The sequence below is a fragment of the Paramisgurnus dabryanus genome, chromosome 17 (assembly GCF_030506205.2).
Source record: "Paramisgurnus dabryanus chromosome 17, PD_genome_1.1, whole genome shotgun sequence".
In the NCBI taxonomy this organism is placed as follows: Eukaryota; Metazoa; Chordata; class Actinopteri; order Cypriniformes; family Cobitidae; genus Paramisgurnus; species Paramisgurnus dabryanus.
Window position 1 is genome coordinate 30,706,733 of NC_133353.1, and position 18,978 is coordinate 30,725,710.

The 18,978-nt window shown below is 38.1% G+C and overlaps 1 protein-coding gene across 1 annotated transcript in view; it reads left to right on the forward strand.

Moving 5' to 3' along the window:
* The window catches only part of ush2a (Usher syndrome 2A (autosomal recessive, mild)), a 328,961-nt gene that overhangs the window by 79,506 nt on the left and 230,477 nt on the right, over positions 1 to 18,978 (forward strand). The window contains exon 20 of the mRNA XM_065288316.2: positions 9,657 to 9,887. Coding sequence (XP_065144388.2) covers positions 9,657 to 9,887 — 231 coding nt within the window. The remainder of the gene's footprint in view (positions 1 to 9,656; positions 9,888 to 18,978) is intronic.

Genomic DNA, 18,978 nt, shown 5'->3' on the forward strand with positions numbered 1-18,978 from the left:
ACAAACCCTGGTATATATCAGTGGTGGCTCGTGACTGCTCATCCGAGGGGCGAAATTCCAAAATATGTGTTTGAAGTATCATGTGTGTTGCTTGTGTTTTCAAAATATGTGTTTGTTGTGTCATGTGAACCATGTGCATCACATGTTTTGTCAAAATAAGTGCCTGCTGCACACGCGTCAAAACCGTTTATGACAAAAGAGACGCTCACGTTCACAAAATACACGCAAGACACTCCCTTAACTCTTTCCCCGCCATTGACGAGATATCTCGTCAATCAAGAGAAAACGCTTCCCCGCCAATGACGAGTTTTTCCGTCTTTCCGCAATACCGCTATTATCCACTAGGTGGCAACTTTTTAAACCCGGAAGTATTGCCCTATGGCAAGCTGCTGCATGTCCGTGTCTGTTTTAAAGATCGCTCTGAATGGGATCTCTATGAAAAGTCCGTCACAAAAATGGAATTATCTCTGCTTTTTGCTCAAAATGTGGTGTTTTTGCAGAAACCTACCCATATTTAAAAGCGGATTACAAAAGAACTACTGAAGGTTTTTTTGTTTGAAAGCAGAGGGTCTGTTATTTCATTTGGTATATTGTATATTTATATATTTAAAGAAGAACATTTTCTGGAAGACATTAAACTTTTGTAAAAATCATGAAAAACGCTAGCGCTGGCTGGCAACTTTTTTTTTAAACGCTGGCGGTGAAAGAGTTAACAGTAAACCGTAAACGCATGAGATTATGCGAGTATCTGGCAACGTTTTCTTTTATCATAAACCCTTTAGACGCACTTATTTTGACAAGACACGTGATGCACACAGGATCACTCGACGCGCAGAAAACATATTTTGAAATTACGAACCACACACATGACGGGCTACATACATGTTGTGACGAACTTTGCATCTAGCACCCCCAAAAAAGAAGTCACCGGCCGCCACTGGTAGATATCCTGGTTAATTTATATTGTCCGATTATCCAAAGGCATGTCAGAGCCCATCTTATTTGTCAAACAGTACACTTTTGTGCTTTTTATTACCTGACAATCTCCCGCCCCATTTCCCCCGTCGGTTCTCTCTCTCTTTTCCTTTTATTTCGTCTTTAGTTTCCCTCTCTGCTCACGTGACTTGTTAATGAGTCAAACCAACCCCTCAGTCAGTGTTCTCCATTCCGCTTCTTACTACTTCATTTGCGGCCCAAGCCCCGAAATTCATTGTGCGGCAGTAAAAACAATTTACTGTTAATTACAAGGAGAAAAATGTGCCGTATCGCTCTCCCCGATTGCCGTGAATCACCGCACACTCCTGGAGATTTATAAGGAATATGTAAGTAGGATGAATTAGCAGGGTTTAATAACAGAGGCACAAATCATGCAGCCTTCAAGGGGCTTTAATTGATACAGTGGAATGTGATGGGCATGAATCAGTCAGGCGCGCTGCTCCGCTCTAACATATGGTCAGCTCAATATGCTGCAGACGATGTCATTGGCTCTTCCATATGGCAGGAGGCATTTAACGCTTTTGCCTCTGTTTATATTGTTATTGCTAAAAAATGTTCCTTGGCGTAGGATAGCAGTAGTTATTTGTTTATTGCTTTAAACAACATGTTTTCCGAAGTACCTTATTATAGGAACATTTCATGTTTTTCTTGGGGATGTCTATGTTCATTAACATGGTATTACTTGTCTTGATCTTTTAATGTACTCTTCAAACTCAAAACAATCTAAGAACCCAGATAGCAATGAGTCGGCGGACCACCGGCGGTGCTCTGGAGGCAGTAAGCGGCATAAGGGCGTAATCGCAAACAGGTCTGACGGCGGACCGCCGGCGGTAGCCGCTTTTGCATAAATTAAGCAGTCAGCCGGCGGCAAATCGCAAGAAAGGGGAGTGACGTATTCGGCAGCAAACGTTTCATCCCCGCCAGCGGGACGCACCTATAGCCGACAGCTTAGGGCTGGCGGCAAAAAGAAGTCCTGCGTATATTTTTTGCTATCTGGGAATAAAACCAAACAAAATCACAAAGCGCGTGAAATTTTGCAATGTATAACAATTTCTAATAACTATACAGTACATTAAACTTTAAAAAAAAATCTTAATGTGATTGTTTTTGGTGTAATACCATGTTGGTGTGTATTACCATGATCTTTTGTTTATTTGGACATGTCTCATAATTTATAAAATTCTGGATGCAACAATATATTTTTAAAAAATGCTGCAGGGATGACGGATTTCTGTAGGCAAAACCCGGAAGCGAGTTAGCATTTAGCACTTGTGGTTTCATTGTCCCGAAGTCAATGTTTTTTTAAGGGGTTTTGGTTAAACACCTTAAAGGAAAGCACCACCTTTTTTTAAATGTTACTATGTTCTTACCTCAACTTAGACAAATTAATACATACCTATCTTTTTTCAATGCGTGCACTAAATCTTTGTACAGCGCGTGGTGAATGTGTTAGCATTTAGCCTAGCCCCATTCATTCCTTAGGATCCAAACAGGGATGAATTTAGAAGCCACCAAACACTTCCATGTTTTCTGTATTTAAAAACTGTTACATGAGTAGTTACATAAGTAAGTATGGTGGCACAAAATAAAATGTGGAGATTTTTTTAAGCGGATAAAAAATGAGAACTATATTGTATTACGGAAGAGCACTTAATTTAGCAGCAATTCGACCTTGGGCACGTTTTAATTTGTGCCACCATACTTACTTGTGTAACTGCTCATGTACCCGTTTTTAAATAGGGAAAAAATTGAAGTGTTTGGTGGCTTCTAAATTCATCCCAGTTTGGATCCTAAGGAATGAATGGGGCCAGGCTAAATGCTAACACATTAACGATGTGCTGTACGAAGATTAACTGCACGCATTGGAAAAAAGATGGTATGTATTAATTCATCTTAGTTGAGGTAAGAACATAGTAAAATATTTAAAAACTGTGGTGTTTTCCTTTAAATAAGATCTTGGGTTACCACAAGCCATAAATTATATTTTCAAGTATTATTCTAAGACAGAAAACACACCACTCCTGAAAAATAAATGCCTAAAACTGGAAAAAGTCTTCTGTATGCGCGGTGCAGAAAATGACAGAGGCGCGAGCATTTGCTTGCTAGTGTTGCCAGGTCTTTCACCAAAAAGGAAAATCCAATAATAAACCAAAATAATTCCAAATGCTTTACCTCAAATATCAAAATATTCGGACTGGCACCTTTACACTTTAATAACACTAACAACTTTATCGCTTCGTAAACCAAAAGCTTACGGTTAAGTATGTAAGTACAAAAAAGACGAGGACCTGGCAACACTGCAAAACAGTGCTCTGTGGACTCTAAACGTCATCATGCATGAAGATATCAAAAACAATGCAACATGGGCACAATTCCCAACAAACATTCATCCTCAGAGTAAATGCATTTAATAATGTTTGAACCAGTTGTGTGAAGCTTGGTGGTGATGATGTTGACGTACTGTAGTTCACTTGATGTAGTTCACTTATAGCCTAAGGTTAGCTTTATATTTCTAGTAAACATAAAGATTATCTTGTTGGACAAAATGTGCAAGTGTCATAAACTTTAGTTTAACCCCTTCAGACCCTGAGTACACTGGAATGGAAATCACATGTTTTGTGATAAAATGCTGATCAAAATAAGGCCTGAAGAGAAAATCAGGTCTGAAGAGGTTAACACTGAGTTTATTTTTTGTGATAGAACGAATGGATCCTTAACAGCTGAGGCTATCCCAAACAATACAAACTTTTATTCAATAAAATTGTGTATTTATTAGAAAACTTTTTCTTGTCACTGTTTTAGTATTATAAGTTATGTTTTGTGTTAATATTATTCTGTTTATGTTGCGTGTATTTCTAAGGTTGATTATTTGATATACTGTTGAATAGTTTAATCTACATCAATGTGTCATATTTTCTAAAATAAATTAATATTTTTCTGATTACATATTCATTTTAATAAGTCAGAAATGTCTCCGCTGTTTTCTGCTGACAGGCGCGGTGGGCGGCTACTGGGGGCGCGACAGGTAACGCAAATAATGGGTCCTCAGAAGGCTAGACCGTCTCATTTGTCTTCGCGAACTTCTGAGACTGCCACCTTGAAAGCCAGAGTGGTCACCTTTTAAGGTTGCATGCTTAGAAGGACACAGCTAATAGCAAGCAGTCAATCCGCCACCCGCCCGAATTTAATTAAAATATTATTTTTCGTCACGTCATCCGCCCGATCCGCGGTTTATCCGCGGAGTCCGCGGCTGTAACCGCCAACCGCGCATCTCTAGTCTCTGGCGAAGGAACCAGTGTCCTGGGTTGACCTACAAAAAAGTCATCTCTGCGGCACTCGATTATACGTCAATTAAAAAACGCTTAATTCTGATTGGTCAGTGGCGACATTCCGAGGTTTTATATTCCTGTATTACAACCGGCTAAAACTGATAACATGGCCTCATCCGGGTTACTTTTTTACTTTTTAATTTGTTTTAACTTTCGGGTTTGCATTTCTTACAAATGAGCCCACGACATAAATCAATAAACAACCGTGTAATGAGCAATATAAGGTACAGTCTGTTGCGTGATATCGCAGAAAAAAAAATCAGGGTGATACAAAACCTAATTACCCTGTCGGGATTTATTCAGCAGTAACAACCGTCTGGCTGTACGTTATCCCTTACTTAACATATTTAAACATCTCTTGTATGACTGCACAAACAGCACGCTGACTGATTCAACACAACCTGTTGTCTGGGCCACTCAAGACTATGTCTCCCTCAAGCCTTGTTTTCTCCACTCCTCTGCCAGGATTTAATGTTGATGATGGCAATTTATTTGAGTCTTACCTCCGTTTTATGACTGTCTGTATACACAATGCACATCACTATTACATCAATGCACTATTAGACAGAATTACCATCTGTTCAAACTGAGAAGTCAACATCTGCTTTCTCTGAGTGAAATGACATCAAATTGCTTTAAATATCGCACCACTAAAAAGAACGGAAAGATGGTTACAGTAAGTTATTCATATTTTTATAGCAGAATAGTTAAACTGTGAAGATGAATATAGAATGTGACCATGAAAGTAAACACTAGTATTTGTTTTTAATCATTTGGGTGCTTAATGCAAATTCTTTGAGGCAAAATTAAATTGTTTTTGATTTATCTGCACAGAAATGCCAATTTTCATTGAACAGACCTCCAAGATTTCAGCAAGAAAGATATTTTATATTTTGTTCCTGTTTGCGGTCTGGGGTTTGATTGTATATAATCAATGAAAATAGCATTAATCATCAAAGCAAAATGTGAGAAAGATCAGCGGATTGTACATGCACAGTAACAGAGGCAAAATCATTGTGATTACAAGGTTAATATAGGTCAAAAAATGTAATTAAAAATGCATAAACTGAATAGTTCCAGTCCTTGATTCTGATTGGTCAATAGTTGTGGATTATTTACAATAAAACACACCTATGACTGCTACACCCAATGATTCCATGTATCACTGCACATCATGTAAAAGGGATAGTTCACCCAAAAATGAAAATAATGTCATTAATGACTTACCCTTATGTTGTTCCAAACTCGTAAGACCTCAGTTCATCTTAAGAACACAGTTTGTCCATAAAGGTAATAAAAACATCATCAAAAGTAGTCCATGTGACATCAGTGGGTCAGTTAGAATGTGTTGAAACATCGAAAATACATTTTTGTCCCAAAGTCAAAAAAAATTATCAGCATTGTCTTTTCTTCCGGTTCTGTTGTGAACCACGTGAAGTCACGTGACTGCAGTGACGCGGTTAACGTGTTATCTTCAGACATGTTTGCGATGGTTTTTTTTCAAACTTACTGCGTGCTTCCCACTCAGACTGTAAACAAAGCTTGGGCGCACAAAAAAAAACAGCTGGGGCGCACCAGATAACACGTCAGCCGCGTCACTGCAGTCACGTGCACACGGTTCACAACAGAACCGGAAGAGAAGACAATGCTGAATAAAATCGTAATCTTTTGTTATTTTTGGACCAAAATGTATTTTTGATGCTTCAACACATTCTAACTGACCCACTGATGTCACATGGACTACTTTGATGATGTTTTTATTACCTTTCTGGACATGGACAGTATACCGTACATAGATTTTCAATGAAGGGTCAGCAAGCTCTCAGACTAAATATAAAACATCTTAAACTGTGTTTTCCGAAGATGAACGGAGGTCTTACGAGTTTGGAACGACATGAGGGTGAGTCATTAATGATATTATTTTCATTTGTGGGTGAATTATCCCTTTAAACATTCTGTTGCTGTTCACAGTCAGTCAGGGACTATTTTTTCCAGCAAAAAACGTATGTTTTTTTTCTTTGCATTTGTAAAAAACAATCCACGTTTACATGGAAATGCGAAAACGATTAAAAATACTGTAAAATGCATGCCAGGCCAGTGGGTGGCGATGTCACTTACACTACCAAAGGCCCTTAAGGGAGGTGACGAAGGAGTTTCCTGCGGAAAGACGTCTTCAAAAAAACAACATGGCGAAAGCATGTAGGCATTGTATGGACTGATGATGAGGTTGGTTTGTTACTTCAACGTTTTAGCAACACATACACAAACAAGTAGTCTGAACGCATGTACGTGAAAATACGGATGCTTTCACAGATTTGCGTTTTTGCCGTTGACATCGAAAGGATAAAGACGTCATATTTAAAATGTGCTATTTGGAACCCGTTATTAAATGTTTGCATTTTCGGGACCCCAAAACACCATTGTCGTGTAAACCAACTGCAAAGGGGTTGTAGACAACTACACCCTACAAGCGAGACTTATTTCACAAAACAGCACAGCCTCTCATACATTATTTCTTACATTGTTAGAGATGTTGTTCAGTCTGCTACCCTTTAACCATGAGTAACACCTTGATTTTAGAAAACGGGTGAAATAAAGTGAAAAACACACTAGTGCCATCCTTTAGTCAGAAGATACAGTCCCATTATGAAAATTACAGCCTAAAATAAAATAAAAACACATACAGTGATAACAGGGGTTGTGTCATAGCTGTTAAAACATGTGCAAGTACCCATGTTGACCATAATAAAAAAAACAAGGCTTCCACCGTCATATTTTTCTATATAAAAGGTATCATAATTCTCTTTTGAGTGCACATGCCCTCTCGGACGGGGACAAAAGCCTCTAGCATTTTAAAAAGGAACCATGCTGTCATTATTGATCTTGTTGATATGTGAACAGCTCATCAAGAGTTGATGGTTGATGTTTTATGTATATTACATCCATAAAGACAAGCAGAACATGCCTACCCTGCCTGTACACATCGCATTGACTCGAAATACACCGTGCACGTGCTCCCCCCGCCCGAAAAGGTTAGACAATTATGCATAAATCAATACTTTTCCTGTTAGAGAAATAAGTATTATAGTGCACAGAAAACGTCAGGCTGCATAAAAACGGCAAACACTCAGGCTGGGTTGTAACTGGCGTGAGACATGTCTGTCTTTGACTTAGTCATTAAGATGATGACGGCAATATTAACCTTTTTGCTGAGCTGTGAACCATGTCAAAACATTAAATGTGCCGATTTAATAAAACAAACGGTTCAGTAAGAAGTGTTCCGACTGCAGTAATATATTCTTTAAAAGCACATACTACCCAATACACTCTCAGATTTAAAGGTACAAAAGGTGTCAATGGGGTGGTACCCTTTTAAAACATCCTAATATGTATTAAGTACAGATATGTATACATTTGGTACCATTTTGTACCTTTGAGGTAATCATTTTAAAGTCCTATTAGGGAGTCACGCCACTAGGCGGCCATGTTTGCAACAGGTGATTCTCGCGAAAATTAGACTTATGAGGTGTCATGAAATGTGTACTCTTCGTGTACTATTTTGCACATGATTTCAAATGACATCATTCAAACCAATTTTGTTGTTTTTTCCACATTTAAGAGGAACATTTTCAGTACCGCAAGGTGTCCATGACTGGATTTGGGTTCCTTGACATGGAAATATTTATAATTAAAAAAACTAAAAAATAAAAAGCTTCAGTGCATGTTATACTATAAACATTTACAGTAAAAAACATGTGGTATTTGGTGATCATTGGTAAATGTAGAGACAATAATAAGGAATATAAATGTGTCCAAGACCAATTTTCTCATCCTCCGCAACAATTTTCAATCATTGTTTAAACCCTCAAGGAACTTACATTTTCAAAAAAATAGTTGGAAGGGACATAATTGACTGTGACACTCAAGATGGCTACCAGGTAAGCAGTTCTTATTTTTTCACTCCAGATAAAATTTTTAATTTTGTTTGTCATAGTACCTAGACAACTTTTTAGTTCTCATTACCGAAACATGATTTTGTAAATGCATATATTTAATGTAATATCATGTTGCGGTAATGATCATTTTTTATAATGATAATCTAAAATAATTTTATAGGAAATATTTTTTAAATCCTCTAAAAATAATACAAATTGACTTCAAGTTTTTTTTTATTCTGATGCTGGACACGGATTTTGTGAGAATGGACACTAGATTTCGTGAGAATCACCCACGCGGATCTGGGGCACCATTGACTTCCATAGTAAGAAACAATAATACTATGGAAGTGAATGGTGTCCCAGATCTGTTTGGTTATTAAAATTTCAAAATATCTTAATTTGTGTTCAGCAGAACAAAGAAATGTTTACAGGTTTGAAACAACTCGAGGGTGAGTAAATAATTAGAGAATTTTCACTTTCGGTAAACTATCCCTTTAAGCTTAAATTGCACTAAAACATCTTTTCTCAAGGTCATTTTGAGTTTCTGTGCATGCACACAGGTTGGCAAGCGTCTTACATGACCCCATACAGAGATTGCCAGTATTTAACGATTGATGATTGGTTCTTTCAAATATAAGGTCTGATTTTCGGCGCGAGAGCGGCCATATTTAGCATTGCACTGTACCCAATTCATAGTAATAATCTTGTTATGCAATATCTTTGCTAATAATATCTGCTCTTTTTAGATAGACTTTTTGAAAAGGTGCCATCCCAGTGACAGCCTTTTTGAACCGGGAGGGTAGACAAAGAAAGATAGTATTTATTTAATTTGTTTACATATTTTTTCTCACCTGTTTTAAAACACCAGTCACAATTTACTCATTCCCAAGTAAATTAGCACATTTTCACCAACAGAATCCTTCTCAAAGATCAACTCATTCATGGTACCTAAGGGCACGGGATGCCACGTCAGTCACACTTCACTTTTACCACCTTATGTTTTAAGGCAAAAACGATAAACGTCCAGCGAGACTTCACACAAATCCTATTAAATCAGCGGGGGGGATTTGAAATGATATCAGAGTTTCAATTATATAGACTCAAGTGCTATTGATTGAGTGTAATTTATGACTCGCGCGCCATGATGGCCCTTGGAAGACAACACGCTCGTTCCCTATGGAGGATTTTTATTAGCGCTGTCGGTGTGGACGGCCTGACAGGCAGAGTGGGCTAAATGCACAGAGGATGTGTCAGACTGAGGTAATTTACCTCCTCTGTACCTACACGAGAGCCCCTTTAGATCATTACAGCTGCATGTGTGGAACTGAGCGATGACTATAAACGCACATCAACACATCTCCACGTATTTCTTCATCCTTTTCTCTTACGATAGCTCCGACAGGTATGAAGGCCCCTGTGTTGAAGCCGTCGAATATGACCGCGATGAAGATTTCCTGGGATTCCCCGGCAGAGCCAAACGGGCCTCCGCCTGTGTACCACGTGGAGCGGACGGATGTGTCTTTGTCTGACGCACAGGGTCAGGTTATAAGGGGGAGACGGTTCACAGGGAGCGGCTACTTCAGATTTCCCAGTTCCACGCTGCCGGTCAACACTGACTTTACAGGTACAATGTCTCATTAGTGCTGTACGTTGATTTTTTTAAAAATGCAATATGGGTATTTCAGAAATGAGTTCAGAGATGCTGTAAAGTTCGTGTAGCTCAGCTGGTAGTGCATTGCACTGCCAAATTCAAGGTCATGGGTTCGATTCCTCAGGCGAGCTTATATGATATGCTGAATGTATAGCTTAAAGGATTAGTCCATTTTCTTAACAAAAAAATCCAAATAATTTACTCACCACCATGTCATCCAAAATGTTGATGTCTTTCTTTGTTCAGTCGAGAAGAAAGTATGTTTTTTGAGGAAAACATTCCAGGATTTTTCTCATTTAAATGGACTTTAATGGACCCCAACACTTAAAAGTTTTAATGAAGTTTAAAATGGCAGTTTCAAAGGACTCTAAATGATCTCATACGAGGCATAAGGGTCTTATCTAGCGAAACGATTGTCATTTTTGGCAAGAAATATAAAAAATATGCACTTTTAAACCACAACTTCTCGTTTTCCTCCAGTCATGTGAAACTACGCCCCAGTGTTTACAAGTGTGGAGAAAGAGGACCGTTCCAACATTGTTGTATGTGGAATGATACTAATTAATGTCTTTGTGTCAGTTGTGTGTTTCATATATGTAACACGTGACCTTTCGACGTCTTTACGCAATTACGTGAGGTCGCGCTGGCTTGTCACACAGCCGGAGGAAGAAGAGAAGTTGTGGTTTAAAAGTGCATATTTTTATTTTTCTTGCCAAAAATGACAATCGTTTCGCTAGATAAGACCCTTATGTCTCATCTGGGATCGTTTAGAGTCCTTTGAAACTGCAATTTTAAACTGCATTAAAACGTTAAGTGTTGGGGTCCATTAAAGTCCATTAAAATGAGAAAAATCCTGGAATGTTTTCCTCAAAAAACATTAATTCTTCTCGACTGAACAAAGAAAGACGTTGGATGACATGGTGGTGAGTAAATTATCTGGATTTTTTTAAGAAAATTGACTAATCCTTTAAATGCGCTGTTTGTCATAACAATGCAAAAATTATAGAAAGGAAGCATAAACAATTCAAATTCAATATCCAATAAACAATATTGGTATTGTTTCGACTTTCATTCCCTGTTGCTATCATCATCAGTTAACCTTTTTTATTGTAAAGTTTGGTCCTTCATCTCGCCGGATAGCCCGAATCCATTTGTGTCTAACTTCACCATCAACAGGGAATGAACGGAACAGATATGGCCGTTTACATTGCCTTGACTGCGGACGAAATAGATTACCATGACGATTGTGTATTTCCGGTCACAACTACGGACGTTGTGAGAATGGTCTATTTTGTTTTGACATTGACTTTGTATTATGTGTTGGTTCCAGACAAAGTCAAAACAGTATTTCCACTTTTCGCAGCCGGCAGGCCACTCCCACCGCTTAACTCCGCCCCTAACACTCTTTATTCATCTCTCACTCCTTTCCTCACTCCTTTGCATCCCGATGTATTAATGACTTCCATGATTAGACAAAGGGCAATTATACTTTTGTTTACAAACATAATTGGAGAATTGAGTTCCAAATGAATACAGGTTCCGGTTCATCTACTAATGCAAAAATCCTTCAGCCTGCCATTTGTTTAGATTACTTGCGCTTTAATTGCATTAAATGCTCAGAAGGCGTTGCTTTAACTTATCAGGTCGGTCAGTGTGATAAGACAGCAGAGGCAAACACCAGATGACCTCTTCACTGATTATTTTCTGTAGCATCTGTAACGTGCGGTGTATGGTATAAATGTTATGAAAAATCGGATGCAGATCTGTTTTGAAAGGGATGTTCTTATGGTAAATATACTGTTGTGGGACCATGCTGGGTCACAATTTGATGTCTAGTAAAAAATCTGGGTGAAACCAGTTAGGGCACCAAATAAGATTCCTTTAGATTCCAGGTCTGCTGCTTTACTCATTTCCATCTCACTTTTTCATATATAACCTCCCTCTCCATAACCCACAGACTGACATGAAACCATGTCATGTAGCGAGCCCTTTTTTGTTGGACACATGCTCTGAGATATCTGGGAAATCGGACTTTATTTATATTAAAACGAGGCAATTAGTAGATCCTCCTTTAGAAGTCTGGGACATTAAATTGCCTCCTTAAGGATCGTGCATATAAATGGGTGACCCTTTGTGACCTTGCAATTTCAGGAAATGAATGGCCATTTCCCCCTCTAACTCTATTAACATTTAGCACTGCAATTTCCAGTTTTTTTCCTTAAATAATGACAAACGGATAAATCTTTATAAATCAAGCCATGAGTTGAGTTCAGCTCACTCCCTAATTGATCAATGGCTGCAGTCAAAGTGGTGAGCTCGTCCTTGGGCCTGCTGGGATTATAAATGGCCACCAACTAATGAAGGGACCCGAAGAACAAACCGGGATGACAACACCCCTTTTAGCAGACTTTATTTTTGATACTTTACGCACTTTTAGTTTGTCTTTGTTTTATTTCAAGAGCAGTAAACATACAAGCTTAACCCATAAATGAAGTGTAGTTGTGACGCAACACCCGAAAACCATAAAGATTTCCATTTTGGAAAATAAGCTGTTGGTTTTATCGAGCTCTGAGTTCCGGATAAATCATTCTGCTCAATGGTTGAAATGAGGCAGACACAAAAAGCAATGAACAAATAACATGCTCAGGGACAAATACCCTGTGTATTATTGAAATTTAGCCAAAGCAATAAATTAAGCGAAATCGATGGTCATCTAATCTTGTGCTCGAAATAACTTTGTTAAAGGATACAACTTGTAGCAAATCAAAGAAAAAATTTGATTAAAAGGAAGCGTAGTTCAGGCAAAATTAACGTTGATCCACATTGATATTTAACAGCGTTCCTGTTACTTTCCTCAGTTAGTATGTTTGTACCAAGAATGCCACACAAGCCCTGAAAAGTGAAGCCAAAACGTCTCGATCGCCCCCCAGTGACTGGTCCTAGTATAGGTCATAAACCCCGCCTCCCCATTTTTTCATTGAGACTTGAGACCAACTTAACAATTTAATTACACTTCAAATATCTTTATTCCGAAGCTGGTTTCTGTCATTTACTGTAGTTTTATTCAGGCTGATGTAAATTCAAGTTTTTGTTTTTAAAATAAGTTTGTTTTTAGTTTTAGTTGTGTTTAGTTATTTAATGCTATATAAAAAAACGGTGGTGTGACGTCATGATTGACAGCTGTGATATGTGCATCCTGCGAGAGCAAGGCCTGTGCCTTGATTTCGTGGCTTTACTTCCTGCTCACTACTGCGCAGGACTGGTCCCGAAATCGCTACTGCACAGACTCAAGACCCAAGATTTCAGCGCCATATCGGGACACTGACTGCTTCACTTTTCACCAATGAAAAAGAGCGAACGGGCGTTGTCCATCTTTTTTTACAGTCTATGGTTTGTACTGTTTTAAAGTACTGTTTTATCTTTATAAAATATATGAAGAGTTCAAACGCAAAACCCTCCAAGTGCGTCTGAAATGGGGAGGGTAAGGTAGGGGGGTAAGGGGCCAATCACACCAAACACGTTTTAAACGCTTGGAAACGCAAGGCGTGCCGCACTGCCTTTTTCCTTTTAACTATTTCCCCGCCATTGACGAGTTATCTCGTCAATTAAGAGAAAACATTTGCATGAAAAAGACTTGTTCCTGATGATTTTTTATGGTAATCTGTAATACCGTGGTTATCCACTAAATGGCTCTAACACAATTTATAAACAACTGAAGCAAAAAATTATTTATTCATTTTAAACTCTGTGTATGTTTTGATAATCATTCTGAATCTGATCTCTAACAAAATTCCTTCACAAAAATGTAATTATTTCAGGTTTTTGCAAAAAGAATTGTATTTTTGAAGAAAAATACCCATATTTAAGAGTTTATAAACCAGAAAAAAATAAAGATAGGGTGAAACTTTTTCCCCCGTTTTGTTTGTTTTTTCCCCCGTGTTTGTCAACTTAAACAAAACTTCTATTGGTAACGCCTAAAATCTGAAGTTTTGAAGTGAAAATTTAAAGTCGCCATGAAATGTAAGCAACTACTGTCAAATTTTCTCGGTGTTGATATATCTGAGTGAAACGGCTTCTGAAATAAAAAAAGGTAGGGATGAGCTTGAATTCGTCCATCGAGAATTGCTTGGATCTTTGAAGTTGGGTCATGTTGCTAATTGCTGATCGTTGCGACCTTTTCTCGGACTCTGCCCACCCATACCATATGACCAGAAATAAAGAGAGATTGTTTCGAGAAGGGAGGAGATTTGTATTTTTGATTAAAGAATTTAATCAAATAATGAAGTCATTTGTAAAAAAAAAACACAATATTACAAAACCAATATTGAACTCTCAAAAACAATATTGAAACAATATTGACCGCTTCCCTGGCAATGACAAGTATTTATGGCAATCTGTAATACCACTATTATCCACCAGGTAGCGCAACTTATAAAACTCAGAAGTATCGCCCCTGGGGAAACAGCTGTATGTCCGTGTATGTTTTGAACATCGCTCTGAATCTGATCTCTATCAAAAGTTTTTCACAAAAATGGAATTATCTCAGCTTTTGCTCAAAATTTTATGTTTTTAAAGAAACCTACCCATACTTGAGAGGTGATAAAAAGAACTAATGAAGGTAGGATGAAATGTTTTTTTTTTTTTTTTAAGCAGAGGAGCTGTTCTTTCATTTGATATATTGTTTGTTTATATATTTAAGGAAGAACATTTTCTGGAAGGCATTAAACTTTTGTGAAAATCGTGAAAAATGCTGGCGCTGGCTGGCAACTTTAAAATAAAAATAAAAAAACGCTGGCGGGTAAAGATTTAAGATGAAAAAATAATTCAATTGGTAACACCTAAAATATTTAAAAAAATTAAATTAAATTTTTTATTTAAAGAGAGAAAATCTCGGTTTTACCAATTAAAGTAATTTTTTAAGTTGATCAATTTTTACTTTTTACAGTGTAAGTGCACACAGGCTTTTTATGCATTTTTTATGCATGCGTTAAGCGGCTTTTGCATCGAAACTCTTCATATGTTTGTGGCTCCTATTGGCTTATCTGTAACCTTCATTTACTTATCATTTAAATGTATTTTCCAGCAGGGTTTTTTTTACAACTGCATGGGGTGGCGGTGAATAAATGTACAATATCCCTCAAAATGGGAGGCAGTTATACATGAGAATAAAGTAATTTTCAAAGACTACATGATATTGTAGCACAGAATGTTAAATGATACAAATTATTTTCCTTAATTAATTTGATTGATTGTTAAACGGCCTCAGTCAGTGGAAAGTGGAGGGAAACTTTGCACAGACATCATTAGTTTTTCTCCATTTAAAGATTAATCATGAAAAGCTCTGGCTCTTTAATTCTGTAATTTGTATATTTAATGGGGTGCTGCAGAATCTATGACAGTAATTAGCATTTCCTGAAAACTCATTAATACGCAACAACTTGATTAATGCCGCAATAATACTAACATGACTGAAGTTATTCAGGTTATGTACTAAGCAGATTAAATCCAAATAGCCCTGTTTGTTTTACTTATAGCTGATATGATGTTTTTTGGCAAAGAAACATTTTGAATAAACTGGTTTACCATTAATTCCCGTTATCCAATAACGGCTAATTATTCCCTTGTCTCTTATTTTTCCAAAAGATTTTCCTTCAAAATAATATAATTTGTTACATCAAGCTCCATGTATAAATGTACAATTGTGTGAATCTCATAGTAAAAATACTTTTTTTAATATGTGTGAATAACATTACCACACCAGTGCCAAATATGGACATAGGCTAGCGAAATGTAGGAAAGTGCTGATACAGTCCTCGTGTAAAAGTGCTTCACATCTTTCCCATGTCTTAGCATTTGTTTTGAGACCCACAGAGGTGAATCTCATTCCTCATCAGCCCATTCAGACCAGCCCTGCACCTGAGAGACCTCTGACCACAGCTTTTCAGGACGGGGCTGTCAGTGCTCACGGCCCAACGTTGCTCCGGGGGGATCTCAAATCCCACAGATGTCCCTTTAGCCTCTTCTGTAATGGACCAGACGTTCTGATGGATGTGAAGCACTTGTCAAAAAATAGCTGATCACCCCAGAGAGATCTGCTTGCTGAACCTACAACTTCTGATCCAGGTTCTCCCCCACCACCATCCAAAGAGCCGAGACTAGATGGAGGTTTTGTGGTTAGCACGAGGCAGGAGCTCTGTGTGTTTAACACAACGTCATTTTAGATGATGTTTTAGGAATGGTGTTTTTATATGATGAGTGTATATGTGATGAATGTGAATTTTAATTAGTGAAAATATGTTTGTTTTTTAAAGGTGCAGTGTGTACATTTTAGCGGCATCCAGTGGTGAGGTTGTGATTTACAACCAACGGCTCAGTCCACTGCTCACCCCTCGCTTTTGAAAAGCCTTGAGAAGCTATGGTGACCGCCACCGGAAAAACAAGTAATTAACGAGACAACTTAGTAAAAAAGTTTGTCTGTTAAAGGGATAGTTCGGCCAAAAATGATATTAAACCCATGATTTACTCACCCCCAAGCTGTCCGAGTTGCATATGTCCATCGTTTTTCAGACAAACACATTTTCGGATATTTTAGAAAATGTTTTAGATCTTTCAGTTGATTAAATGTAATGTTAAGGGGTCCACAACCTTCAAGTCCAAAAAATGGTCTTCTGAGGTTAATCCGCGTGGTGTTGTTGTAGAAATATCCATATTTAAAACTTTATTAACGTAAATAACTACCTTTCGGTAGCGCCGCCATCTTAGTCGCACTAGACTAAATTAGACACACTTCTTCTTTCGTGCCATTGTTGAGTTTTGAAATTAAATAAAGCTGTTGCGTGAAGTGATGTTTGTTGGTTCTAGCGTCTCCAGCTGATTGACGGGTGGGCGGGGTTTTCGGGGGGAAGTGCCCATAAAAAGAAGTGATACGTATAGAAACCATAACGTCAGCTGGACCTGTAATCGAAAAAAACTTTCAGAAACTTGTACGAACCATAGACTGGAAAAAAAAATGGACGACCCTTTCGCTCTCTTCCATTGGTGAAAATTGAAGCCGCCAGTGTCCTGATATGGCGCTGACATCTTGGGTCTTGAGTCTGCGCAGTAGCGATTTCGGGACTACGGGAAGCCGATCTCCTCAAAAGAAGGACGAAACTGCGCCACTCGAGTGATCCGCGCTGTGCGGACCAATTATATGCGCGGCCCAATGGACAGAGCCGCGCGACTATCTGGATAGCGCAGAGATTAGTTGTTTACTTGCGCCACCCGATGGATAGCGCAGTGCTGACCAGTTTCATCAGAGCAGCGCGACCCACTGGGAAGCGCAGCGCGACTCTGATGGAATAGACTCGATTTACCCACAATTCTCTGCTAGTATACAATTTATTTCCAGTTTAAATAACCATTTTGTTTATTTTGCCACAAGACAACTTAATTTACTAATGCATAAGTTAAAACAGCATCTAAACACTTATCAGCTTGATTGGTACAATCGGGTAACCATAAATAACAATTTCTTCCTCTTGGTAGTAAATTTAATAGAGGTGACCACACGTCTGACGTAAATTATCTCTGTTTATTATAATTTTTTTTATTTTGTGTTAAAGATATGCACAAATTCTACTATTCGGTTATTTGACATTAATAAAAATGACTACAATATGAATGGCAATTATCAACGATTTTTTTATCTACCTTGAGTGCTCGTTTTATATTTATAATATCTTATATGGTGTTCTGAGTCACGTCCGTTTAAACACACTTCTGATGCTGCTTTGCTTCGTCATTTGTATACTTTATGCATTGCAGTTACATTTATTTTATTATTTTATTTTTGTAATAATTTTTAATGATTTAATAATGACATTATAGCATTATGCAATTGTTTTGCATATATTTTTCTGGTAGTGCCAGCTGCATTTCTTGACATATCAGGAAATGTGGGTTTGCAAATTACTTTGGTTTGTTAAACAAACATCTTTAAGATATATGTGAAATAAAGAAAACAGTTACAAACTGAAACAGGAAGTGTTTCTGGACCAGCGTTGTTTACAGTACATCTTGCAAAATGGTTTAAGTTGCTTCTATGAGAGAGGGAGTGGAATTCGCACAAGTTGCCTGCCAATAAATAAACAGTCGAATAAAGATACTTTTATTTTTTTTCTTTAATATTTAATAATGTTTTAACAGCACTAACACTGTTTTGTCCCACTAGCAGAGAATTGTGGGTAAATCGAGTCTATTCCATCAGAGTCGCGCTGCGCTTCCCAGTGGGTCGCGCTGCTCTGATGAAACTGGTCAACGCTGCGCTATCCATCGGGTGGCGCAAGTAAACAACTCATCTCTGCGCTATCCAGATAGTCGCGCGGCTCTGTCCATTGGGCCGCGCATATATAATTGGTCCGCGCAGCGCAAATCAATCGAATGGCGCAGTTTCGTCCTTCTTTTGAGGAGATCGGCTTCCCATACGGGACCAGTCCTGCGCAGTAGTGAGCAGGAAGTAAAACCATGAAATCAAGGCCCCGCCCTCGCTCTCGCAGAATGCGCATATCACACGATATCACAGCTGTCAATCATGATGTGACACAACCGTTTTTATATCATTAAATAACTAACTAAACACCAACTTATTTTAAAAACAAACATTTGAATTTACGTCAGCGTGACAAAAAGTACAATAAATGACAGAAATCAGCTTGTAAAAAAAAGATTATTGAAGTGTAATTACATTTTTTAGTTGGTCTCAAGTCCCATTGAATAACATGGGGAGGCGGGGTTTATGACCTATACTGGGACCAGTCACTGGGGAGCGATCAAACCGTTTTGGCCTCACTTTTCAGGGCTTGTACGGCACGCTTAGTACGAACCCTGGCGAAGTGCATTTGGCACAGAAATAATCTGTAACACGCCCAACTGCTTTTTTGACAATTTGCCTACGTTTAGCATGAGGAAACAACTCTATAACTGTGTTAATAAGTCAAAATGCATGAAACCCCATTGAACCACCCCTTTAAAAATGCAAAACAGATGCATTTTTACTAGCGGTCATTGGAGATGCACATACAAT